The 12,894-nt window shown below is 46.3% G+C and overlaps 1 protein-coding gene across 1 annotated transcript; it reads right to left on the bottom strand.

The window, feature by feature from the left end:
• On the bottom strand, positions 1-3,233 carry LOC136463989 (uncharacterized). The gene is made up of 3 exons (XM_066462951.1): positions 3,059-3,233; positions 2,850-2,937; positions 1-420 (listed from the first exon to the last, which is right to left on the bottom strand). Exons 1-3 carry the CDS (start codon positions 3,170-3,172, stop codon positions 290-292), a joined length of 333 nt encoding a protein of 110 aa, XP_066319048.1. The 5' UTR covers positions 3,173-3,233; the 3' UTR covers positions 1-289.
• Between the last annotated feature and the right edge of the window lie 9,661 nt (positions 3,234-12,894).

Here is a 12,894-nt window from a genome sequence, read left to right as displayed (position 1 = left end):
AACAAAATTGAAACTATGCATTGAACATTCATCATCACAAATAACTCTAGATGATGTGTCAGTCTCGGAAGCTTCGACATGAAACTCTCCGTTAAGATTGGCTTACTAAGCGCAACATGCGTCTCTAGTAGCCAAAAAGCGATGCCATAGAATAGTACAGTGACTTCCAAAAGTTTGTACATAAGTACACGCTGATTAAAAGAAGCATTACATGTGCAACATGACATATCAACACTCAAAACTGAAGCAGCACAGGGAGCGTAGTGTAAGCAAAGTGCGAATCTTAAGATCAGTCCTCTCTCCATTCATGCTGGCATTCCTCTTTGCAACACCTGTATATTGTTGTCATCGGTTCATCAGCTGATCGAATCTGCATCTGCTTGAAGTATGCTTCTCCATGATTGCATCTTTGGCATGTAACTGCGAGTTTAGTGAATGCACTTAGCAGACTATGGTTTTGCACACACGCATCCAGGTCCAGGCCACAAAGTAATCTACAGCAGATACGAAGGTAGTTACTTGGCCGTTTTCAAGAAGAAAAAGGTCCATCCATGTGGCTATATTGTATTAGAGTTAGGCTATCAATGTGATTTCACAAATTGTTCAAACTTCAAACAATATGCCTCCACTGTGGCAAACTTGGGTACGTGGCTAGTAATCAAGTTTAGTGAATGTACTTGGTGTGTTATGTTGGCACATCACTTCTTCAGCTCAGGTCACAGATAAAAAGTGAAGTTACTTAGATGTGTCTAAGAGAAGGCTTCCTCTGTATGGCAACAATCACCAGTGAATTATGGATATTGCATCACATAATATGCTATCTGTCTGCCCTTCTAAATCATTTTCTAGAAGAACTATTTCTTCCATCCTGCAAGCGATGACAGGTACAAGCCCTATTCTATTAGATCACCAGTCACCACACCACCTAAAAATTGATGCTATTTCCATAATTTCGACAGTGACAACTAAGACTGCAAGCATGACATTCCAACATTATGATCTTATGTTAGTAAATAGGTACCTCCAAGAAAATTTGCAGCATGTCAATAATAATAATTTTCCAACAAAAATGTGTCAAACATCTGATTGAATTTTTCCTAAAAACATATGATCGAATACTCCCTGCTCCTTGATAAGTAGTAAATGTTTTTTAACACTAAATTGTAAGGTTTCAGGTTTCTTATCTGTGCTTTAAGTTTGACAATAAAAGTGGGCAGAATGAAGCTAGTAAGAAACATGATATGCTTCCTGTGTAAAATACCATGTTGCACGTAACGCACGTTGTGACACGACTTTGACCTTATCATTTCATTCTAACAGTGCTTTAATAAAGAGGTGATATCATTTGCTATATTTACTAAATCACTTAGAGATAGTGTTTTGTGCGGGTAAATATAACAGGACTTGATTACAGATGGTAACAGACCCCATTGCTTCTTGAGCACAATCTACACCGATGACACCCCCCCCCCCCCCCTCCCACCCCCTCCCCTTCCAAAAAAGAAAAAAAGAATCTCTCATCGTCTCTACTTGTTTGGGACTTAAATGCTTTGTTGTTGTTGTTGTCGTCGTCGTCTCATCGTCTCTGCTTGACACTGTGGCTCAGACTTCGTCAGCTTAGCAGTGGGAGGAACGTTGTCCATCCACTGGCATTTTCTGCCCCCATACCAGTGAGCCTAGTATGTTGACTTCTTTCTCACCGAGCAAACCCTCTATCCAGTTTCCCTGGATCTGAGGAAGATGAGTAGGAGGATATGAAGCAAGATGAAGAAGACGATGGCGCCATGCACAGCAGATGCAAGATGTTGGTCGACGCAATGTCTCACCCTGTCTTCTCTTGCTTTGGATGTATTTATTTATTTTTTTAAAAACGAAAGCTTGTTTCTGGATATTGCTCTTGATGGGTGTTGCCAGGATGTAGAGATTGGGGATTTTTTTTCTGTGTTTTTCTTCATATTACATATTGGTTTTCACACAGTTAAGAGGGAATCTCTCTTGAAATTGGATCTACACTCGTTAATCAGTTTTGATTTTACATTCCAGTTCTTTTCAGTTTCAGCAAGATCAGATGAAGCAATGCATGAGTTAAAAAAAAAAAGATGAACCAATGCATGGTACCCTGTACTGATAACGCTACCGAATACAACCAAACAGAGAGGGTAAATCAACCATTACGTCACCAAAGGGAACGGCCTAGCTGACCGGCTCAGTACCTCCCCCCTGGGGTGGTCAGAGTTCGAGTCCCAAAGGACTCACTCTTTATTTGTGGCTCTGGCCGCAGCGACCAAGAGGGAAAAAACCTCACTCATCTGCCCCACATCCAAAGCACAGGTCTGTGGCCAGCTCATATCACGGAGCTGTGGTGTCGCTGTGTATGGGTGGGGTGGGGGGTCGGGGGTTTTCTCGATCTGCGTGAGAAGATCTTCAGGCAGAATACCCGGAGGCTATCTAGCCACCGCGGATCGAGTTTTTTTACCATTATATCACCAAACACACTGCATCATCATTCCATTTGCGTTTCCGTTACCGCTCTACAAACCAAACACTAACTACATTGAAATTTTGGTGATTTACTCAAATAATGACATAACCCACCAATTAGAGAACCAAAGAAAAACAAAAGTCAGTACTACTAGAATATATATTGACGGTTCTGATATAACCGTTTGCTTTCGAGAGTCAAAACTTCCAGGCCAGAGATGATGACAACGATGGCCAATGGTTATTAACAATGAAAAGCTATCAATAAACAACAAAGCAATCGCCTAGGGAAAGAACCGCATCATACTTCGGAAGACTGAGCAGAGTAGAGTAGCACCACGTAACAAAGAGTAGGACGGAGAGCTCACCTGCGGTCTTAGGGGCCGACTTCATCTCGTCCGCCGTGCTGAAGATGGGCTCCACCTCCTTCTTGACCAACCTCGCCTTCTTCACGATCTACGGCACCACGAAGCAAAAAGGAACCGCATCAGACTCAGACCGATTCGAGGCAAAAGAACGACAGAGAGCAACGAGACAGAAAAAAGTTGCAGCGAGGAAGAGGTACAGGGCGATGGACCTTGTTCTGGATGGGGCAGACGTAGGGGCAGACGGGGCAGAAGAGGCGCAGGCGGTGGCTTCCGGTGCCCGGATCGATCTGCAGCAGCATCCCACACACCGGGCAAAATTCCATTGCCCTCCCCAGTCCCCCCTGCCGCCCTTCTCCGCCGCCGAGCTCCAGACGCCAGCGTGCCCCGCCGAATAGACCGGGATTTCTTTTCCAGAGACCAAAAACCCTGGTTTATTGGGCTTGGCCCGGATTGTTTGGACGGATCTCTCAGGTGATGACATCATGGGCCGGTGAGAAACATGAGTGTCAAAAAGATGGGCCGTGGGCAGACAACTTTGGCTCTCAAGTCTCAACCGCTATATAATCTCTCCTCACAGATTGTCATGAATAATACTGGCATGCATGGTTGACTTCATTCGGAACTCGGGAGAGTGCTGTTAATACCAAGAATTTTCTCAAAATCACTCATTAAGAAAAGCACTCATTAAGGCTTTGTCTGCTCCGACTTGATGGGCAATTTCCACAAAATCACTCGTCTAGATCTTTGAGCAAGTTGCCGAGGATCCCAAGGAAAACCTGAACCTGATATGTGGTCTGCAGTCTGCAGACAGTGTTTAGTTCCTAAACATATTTCGCCCCACTTTACTTTAGACAAGTTTGACCAAGTGTCAAATGTTAAGTTAACAACTAGGCAAATTTCTTTTAAACTCCACGTGTTATAGAGTAAAAAATTGTGCCAAATTTCTCTTAGACGTGGCAAAATATGGATCTAGATTTTCTAGCAAACACTTTTATGACTTGAGTAAAAAAGTGTGCCAATATTCTATCAAACGTCAAAATGTAGATCTAGATTTTCTAACATCACTTTTGTGACTTGCCACAGACTCACGATGCCGTTGTGTGTGGAGCATTTGGTAGAACATAGTGTCTTTCATTGAGTCCAAATCACCAAGGTATTCTAGGAGAATTCAGTGAGCGCATTGGATAGAGTATTTGAGCAGTCAAATTGAAAGAGTTTATACTCCGTCCGCTTCACTACATTTGTCCGTGGTTTTGGGATAAAGGTATATATTTGTACATATATGGTATAAAGTGTGCAGTTATCCCTAAATAAATGTTTTGAAAGAAGATAAGTTACTATATATTAATACTATTTTCGTTCTTTTTTTACGCTGATTAGAGCATCTCCAAGAGTTCCCAAAACCTACTCCCGATCTTGATTTTTTTTGGCAAGATTGAAAAAAAACTCTCTTCAACGACTTTATATCTCCACTCACAATCTTTCCGCACTTGGTAAAATCGATCCAATGGTGTGGAAATATATACGTGCATCCAATCGGCTGATCCAGGTGGAAGAACATGGGGAAGAATAAGAAAAACGATCAGTTTTTTTTCTTTCTAAAACACGACTTCACGTGTATTTCATTAAGAAGAAGTAGCACAAAGAGTTCACTGCCATCCGAAGGCGAGATGCTTCGATGGCGCCGGTACAAACCACCACGCGGGAAAAGTAGCGTACTACATGATGAAAGATTTTGTGACAACTAGAAACGGCCTCTAAGGCACCATCTCGGCCACCATGAACAACGAGAGTGCCGTAAAGCCCACGGCGATCTACTCGTCCCCTTCCTCCATCACCTTCCACGCTGCCTGAGGCCACATTGTCGAAGATACGGGAGTTGATCATGGATACGGAGAAATCATCAACTTTGGTTTCCTGAAGGCAAACCACAGAAACACGTCCTTCGACAATGATGTCCCTAACAACAGTGCGACATGCGAGCCCACGGGCATTCCATACTAAGAACTGATTGTAATTCATGATAACTAGAACGTGCAACGAGTGACGTGCATCAGTTAAACGTCGAACGCCAAAGCAGCTGCTCGACGGCCTCCCACCAGGAACAGCTTGCGCATGGCCGCGCGCTTGGAGGAGGATAAGGGCTCCTTGAAGGTTTGATGAAACCTATCGGCATAGGAGGTGTCGGGACTCTGTGGTGGAGATGACCTCCCCATAGGCCTCCACTTCAGCAGCATGACCTTCCTGGCCTGAATCTCTGGCCTCAGGTCACGAAGGTGCGTCATGGATGCGATACGCATGCTACAGTGAGGGACTTTGGGGCTAACTCAACAGGAGGCGCGATGGATCGAAGTGGAGTCAATGAGTGGCTCCTGCAGGGGAAGGCGTAATGAGTCGATGAACTCAGGCATCGACATTGCCATGGCATGCACGGACGGCACTAGTGCCTGGGCGCCCAGGGACGTAGCCACCGATGCCAGGTTTCCCAGTGATACAGGCTCCTCCGACTCCAACTCATCATCGACTGCGACCGGATCCGACCCCAACTCATCATCGACGACCGGATCAGGGACATCAGAGACAAGCCCATCAGGCCTTATAATTTCATCAGCTACTGGATTAGAGGTAGGTCCATTAGACATTGTAAGCTCCTACTCATAGCCCAGTTGGCGTTCCTGCTCAGTTGGCGTTCCTGCCCAGGGCTGACCCAGCCTTAAGCAGACTCACATACCGGATCCCAGGAAGGGAGTGGGCCCAAGCCGTCTCCGCTCATGTTGGGCTACATCAGAAAACTTGGCCCATCACGGTCCAAGGTTCGTCCACACAGGGAGCCCACAAACAGCGACGGGTTCTCGTAGAGAAACTTTCCTAGGAAGCCCGGGGCACCGCCGCACGCGTCACCAACAGGGAGAAGGTCATCGCTGCCTGTACTATCGTGCTAGACCCCTGACCCTAGCAGCAAGAATGGCAAGGCCTGCTCGACCAACATTGGGTTCGTATCGGCACCCATGCCGCCTCGAATGTGTCCCCGAGGCGAGCGACAAGACCAGGCGAGGGGTCAAAGCTGTCCGCACCTAGCTTTTCACCTGCCCCAATGAGCAAAGGACTTAAATTGCCGTAGAGCCCGGCACGTTGTAGGGTCGAGATGGCGGACTAGAGATGGGATGAATAATCCTTTCTAAAATTAAATGCACCGGCTAACCAAAACAAATACGGAAGTAAGACTATCGGTTTAGCCAAGACTACACCCCTCTATCTAAGTTCACAAGCACCTTATGAAGATCCTTAGGCAACAAAGGTGTCAGGCTAGCTAGAGCTGACCTAATTAATTCTAGAGCAAGGTCACACAAACCTATGCAGTAGTACTTTGGCAACTGGGGAGCTCCTACACATGCTAGTGATGCAGAAGCACAAAGCTCCTAAGCTCACTAGCAATACTCAATAACAAGGCTACACAAGCCAAATTAGAGAGCGTAAATTACTTAGCTACACAAACTAAGCAATGTGACTAATAAGGTTACTAAAACCAAATTAGCCACACAAGGGAGCTATTTCTATGCTACACAAGCAAGAAGGTAACTAGCAAGCGACATAAGCAAACTAATTACAAGAGCAACTATACAAGCACAATATATGAAATGTAAATACAAACTTGTGTTGCGTAGAATGCAAACCACTGAGAAGATATGAAGAAAATGTTGACATGGTGATTTTCTCCCAAGGTTCACTTGGTTGCCACCAAGCTACGTCATCGTTGTGTTGACCGCTCACTTGGTGGTTCGGCGACTAATTGGCATCACCTACCAAGCCCACACGTCGGGCACCGTAAGAACCTACCCCGAAAGTGAGGGTAGCTCAATGACACGCTCAACTAGAGTTGTGTCAGGGACCTAATACCGGGGTACCCAATGAGGTAGAACTAATAACCATCAAACTTGACGCTTCCGATCAGACAAGAACTCTACTACACTTCTTGCCCGAACGACGGAAGATTGGTTTCGCCTCACCAGACCCCCAAGGGCTAGACTCTGCCTCACCCAATGGCTGAGGGCTGGCTTCACCTTACCCGATGTCCAAGGGTAGGCTCCGCCTTGCCCGATGACTGAGGGCTGGCTCCGCCTCGCTCGATGTCCGAGGGTAGGCTCCGACTCACCCGATGGCCGAGGGCGAGCTTCGACTCGCCCGATGGCTAAGGGCTGGCTTTGCCTTGCCCGACAACTGAGGGCAGGCTCCACATCGCCCAACGGCTGAGGGCTGGCTCTGTCTCGCCCGACGGCTGAGGGCTAGCTCCGCCTCACCCGACGTCTACGCTTTGTCCCTTCATAATGACGAGCATAGGGTATGACAGGACATTCGAGTCAACCGTAGTACTAAGAACCATGCCCTGCACGCCTACAGAAAGGTACTGTTAGGATACGACGGGACGGGTGCTTTAAGCCCTTTTTGACCTAATAGAGCTCGAACAGTGTTGTAGGCACCGCCATCAGCCCTCAGGCATGGATACTAACACAGGCATACAACAACCACTACAGTCCAAGAGAGAACTCACATCATCAACAGTAATAGGTGAATAGTCACTTCCCTGTCTACTCCCTGTAAAGTCATGGCTCAACGCCCTAACACACCGCACCGTCCGTCGGGGGAGGATGGGACATGACCACTCGCTGAAACAAAGCCAGAGCCCAGCCCTATTAGGATTGGTGAAATATGCTATCCCTGGCATGGTATGCCATGTTAGTAGGGCAGGCTCAAGGGAAAAGGAAGACTCAGCACCCTCAAAGGACCTTCTCTACCTTTGGTTTTTTCCTCTTTCTCCCATCTATAACCCTTGCTCCCCCTTGGTCTCTAAAAGGGAGGGTAGGACACCCCACTAAGGGGATGGATCAATTCTACACACAACACATAATCAAGCAGCAACCGAGCTCTTGGCATGACCTTTCCATCAGAGACTTGAGACCTGTCCCTCTCTCGACCATTTGTACCCCCTACTATGAACCTTTTTTGGTACTAATAACACGAGCAGCAGCAAACTAGATGTAGGGACATTCTGCTTGAACCAGTATAAACCTTATGTCCTTTAGTACACCATCCGAGCATAATGCGCAACAAATATAAATTTACTAGTTGGTGTTTGTTCAAAACACCGATAGTTGGCGCACCAGGTAGGGGCCTTTGCGTGTTCCAAATCAGGCCTCGGATGGCTAGCCATGCAATCAGCTGGTTTCTAGGCACACACGTGCATTTCGATGACCTAGACTTCATCGTCACGGTGGGAGGAGAGTTGGCATTGGCCCACGCCACCATCCAATCTCTCCCCTCCATCGGCTTCAACTACGGGAGGCTTGAATGCCAGCCTGGTGTCTCCCTTGGACCCTAGCCATCTAGGGAGGACCCACGCTACCTCACCCTCTCTTCAGAACACTTCGCATGGAGTACCTCGATGGCGCTTCTGTTCGGTCTCCGCAACGCGACCGTTAGCCACCTTGTGGCACAATGCACGATCCCATCCCCCGCGAACAACGAGTTCGTGGGGATGATTGAAAGCATCATGAAATCCCTCCACGGCCTCCTCATGGAGGGGATAGGGTCAGACTCTGGCTCTGACTCTAGCAGGGGCAGCCATCACCCCTCTCAAGAATGTTTCATGGTGGGTACCCCTGAGGGACACGTCGAAAGCGTCTCCATGGAGGAGGCTACCCCGGCAAGCAACCTCGGTGGTGAAACCAAAGGGGAGATAGCGGCCCTACCTCATGTAGGGGTGGAGCAACTGAGAGCCCAAAAGCAGGAGATCGATGAAGCCGGACAACAGCTTGTGCGAGAATACACAGAGGTCGATCGGGAGATCGAACGCCATGGAAACGATGGGCGCGCAAGCGCTGTGGCCCATGACGTAAATCGAAGGATCATCGTCGATGATGAAACCCTTCCTCACTTCGCTCGAGCAAGCCAGAACATCACCGCTGCAATGGCCTTGCTCCATGGCCTTCTAGAGGCCACAACGCCCAAGGATCATCGGGCCCACCGTGAAATTCACATGCTACTTGAGCGAGCGGTGGCGCAGCAGGCAGATAGCTCGTTGTCTCGGCGATGTGAGCTCGACACTAGCTAGCATATGCCCTTGATGCACCCCACCAAGGATGCATTAGTCCACCAAGCACCACAAGGTGGTAGGTAGCACGCTACGATCCTGATACATCAATGTCTTGGCCACAACCATGATCCACACAGCACTCTCGATGCCTGCAGATGCACCTGCAGTGACCCAAGAGAAGGAGACCGTTGTGGCTATCATCCTCATTGCGGCGGACGCTACGACAATGGCGAGGACCGAAGCCCAAGTGAAAGGTCCTTGTGTGGTTTTGGTAATTGAGTGACAACCCTAGGTGGATTAATTGTGTTTATGTGAGATACATAGGTGATTAGTCCACAAGTACATGTGTGTGAGAAACATATGCCATGAAGGTGAAAATGGTTTTGAGATGTTGCAAAGCTCACACATGTGATGATGAAGGAGCTTATTGCACATGAGACATGACATTGAGTCATGTGATCAAGGTGGAGAAGATCAAGACAAGACTTGGCTTGATAGACCAGTTGCAAGCATGAAGGGCAAGTCGGAGGCTTTAGAGCGATGGACCATGTGGCGGTGAAGCTTGAGCAAGAGTTGGCGCCGATGGACGAAGACAATGGTGAAAACCAAGTGAAGTCAAGATCGATGAACCAATATGATCATGTGATGATATAAAGTGGATAATATCATTGTTGATCATGTTGGGGCATGTGTTGCATCGACATTAGAGGAGATGGAATGAAATGCGCAAGGCAAAGGTATAACCTAGGGTATTTCATTTCACCAGTCATAGGTGTGTAGAGAAGCTAATGACCGGGTTTAGGATAGATGGCCATACTATCAAGAGGGGCAAACTTGTTTGCATATCAGTCATCTAGTGCCACTCGAGTAATCTAACTTTGCATCATCGCAGGATCGAGTGGCGTGGCAAGTTGAGTGACTAATCCTTTGGAAAATATTTGTGAAAAGCTAATACACATACACATGGTGATGCACACTTGGTGGTGTTGGCACATTTGCAAAGGAGAAGAAGTTAGAGTTGTTGTGAATCAACTTAGAGAAGAGAAAAAGGGTTTTTGGTGTACTCCAAACTATAGGATGGTCCTTGGATTAGAATAATGCTTTGATCCATTGTGATTTGGATCAAGTATGTACGTGGGATGTATATCCCTCTGAGTAAGCTTTTCAAAATATCCAAGATCATTGAAATCAAAGTTCGAAGCTAAGAGTTATAGCTGTTTTAGCGCTGAAAGGTCTGTGACCAGACACTGACGTGAAAAACAATCGGACGCTAGGGTCCAACATCCGGTCAGCACCTGCGAGTCTAGTCACAGCATCTGGTCAGTATTTTTAGCATGTCTAGAAGCGACCGGATGCTGGGAGAGTCCGGTCAGTGATGACCGGACACGTCTGTCACTGAAAAATGTCTTTGGAACCTCTCTATAAGTGACCGGACGCTAGGGTCCAGCGTCCGGTCGTTATGACCTACATGTCCGATCAGTACGCGCTTTGCCCAGTGAAGGGGTAATGACTATTTTAGCCCTTGGGGCTATAAAAAGAGTGTGTGGCCGGCCTTGGGCTGTTTGCTTAGCACACTCATGCCTATGTGGCTTGTGTAGGAGTGCTTGGATGCCCTCTAACTCACTTGTGCTTGCAAGAGTGCGAATCGATTGCGAGTGAGTGTGATTCTAGTGCGTTGCATTGTAAGATTGCATCGAGTGGCACTAGGTGATCGAGTTGCAAGCCAGTGGTACTTGTTACTCTAGGAGGTTGCCACCTCCTAAACAGCTTGGTGGTGGTCTCTGTCGAAGCCCGCAAGAAGCTTGTGCGGTGCTCTGAAGAAAAGCTTTGTGAGGGACATTGTGCTCGCCCCGCGGGAGCCGCAAAGAGCAACTCTAGTTGAGCATGTCATTGAGCTACCCTCACTTTCAGGGTAGGTTCTTGCGGTGCCCGATGTGCGGGCTTGGCGGGTGATGCCAATTAGCCACCGAACCACCAAGTGAGCGGTCGACACAACGGGGACGTAGCGTGTTGGCAAGCATGTGAACCTCGGGGGAAAATCACCGTGTCAACCTTGTTCTTCCCGTTTGTTTGCAATCCCCTTACACAAGCTTGTGATTACTTTTTTTATACATTATGCTTGTGTAGTCGCTCTTGTAATTAGTTAGCTTATGTAGCTCACTAGTTACCTTCTTGCTTGTGTAGCATAGAAGTAGCTCCCTTGCGTGGCTAATTTGGTTTGTGTAACCTTGTTAGTCACTTTGCTTAGTTTGTGTAGCTAAGTATTTGCGCTCTCTAATTTGGCATTGGTTGCCTTGTTATTGAGCATTACTAGTGAGCTTAGTTGGATTTGTGCTTTTGCTTACTAGCATATGTAGGAGCTCCCTCATTGCTTGAAATACTAGTGGCATAGGTTTGTGTGACCTTGCTCCTAGAATTGGTTAGGTGAGCTCTAGTTAGCCCGTCACCTTTGTTGCTTAATTAGGATCTTTGCAAGGTGCTAGAGAACATAGATAGAGGGGTGTAGTCTTGGCTAGACCGATAGTTTTAATTCCGCATTTATTTTGGTTAGCCGACGCGATTAAGTTTTAGAAACAACTATTCATCCCCCCTCTAGTTGCCATCTCAACCCTTCAAGTGGTATTAGAGCGAGGTCTCTCATTTGTGGTCTTTACCAACCTGAGAGGATGGCAATCTTTGGGCTAGAAGTTGTTTGTGACTCACATATTTTTAATGACACACACTATGCACGGTGGAAACGTCATATGCTTGATCATTTTTGTATATTGGGTCCCAAGGAATGGTGGATCATTGTTGTTGGTTTTTCTCATGATGCTTTGGATAAGGACAACCTAACCCAAGCGCAAGAGGATTGCTTACAACTTGATCATCGTGCTCTTTATTATCTAATGTGGGCTTTACATGATGATGTTTTTATACATGTGTGGGACTTGGAAAGTGCTCATGATATGTGGATGACACTCCAAGCCTTCTATGGTGACTCCTCCACAAGTGATGATGGGAAATTCAAGAAGGAGGATGATCACAAGGTGGAGGCACGTGAGTGTGTTGAGCATAATCACAATTTGGTGATTGTGGAAGATTGCTCCACCTCATGGTCAAGTGATGATGATCGATCCACTACAAGTTCACTTGACAAGGTTGATGATGATGCCACAAGTGTTGCACATAAAGATTCTACCTCAAGCACACTTGGTGGTGATCTTGATGATGATGGTTCATGCTCGGGCCATGATTGTGATGCTACTACAAGCTCTTCTACATCACCACATTGTTTCATGTAACAAGGTGACACCAAGGTAGCAAATGATAATGTGGTTGATCATGTTGATTCATATAATGAGCTTGTGAGTAGACTTGCTAGCATGACCATGTCTTTAGAAAATGAGAAAGCTAAAACAATGAAATTGGAAAATGAAAACTCATTTCTAAAGAACTCTTGTGAAGAACATAAGAAATTACTTGATGCTTTTAAATCTTCACATGATGAGCTAAAATTGAATCATGAGACACTACTTGCAACTCATGATGAATTATTAGAACAACATGCTTCTCTCATTAAAGTGTTTATAAAGAAACTTAAAAATAATGAGAGCTCATCACATGGATCAAATGATAAATTGCAAAATGTTGCTAACCCTTGTGATGTAGGCAAGAAGCATGTATCCACCTCTTGTGATGATTTATTAGATATGCCATGCTCTTCACATATAGATGCTTGTTCTACTTCTATGTCTTGTGAGACTAACATTTTGAAGGAGAACATTAAGCTCAAAAGTGAAGTGAAGAAATTGAGCAACAAGTTAGAGAGGTGCTACAACTCAAAAATCACCTTTGAGCACATGTTGAAGACTCAAAGAAACTATGGTAACAAGTGTGGCTTTGGCTTCAAGAAAATGATAGTGGACGAAAGAAAGAGAGAAAGAAAGATAAGAAGCTACAACAAAGAAAGCT

Source organism: Miscanthus floridulus, chromosome 7 (genome assembly GCF_019320115.1).
Source record: "Miscanthus floridulus cultivar M001 chromosome 7, ASM1932011v1, whole genome shotgun sequence".
Taxonomy (NCBI): Eukaryota; Viridiplantae; Streptophyta; class Magnoliopsida; order Poales; family Poaceae; genus Miscanthus; species Miscanthus floridulus.
Note: the sequence above shows the minus strand (reverse complement) of the source record. Positions and strands in the feature narration are given on the sequence as shown.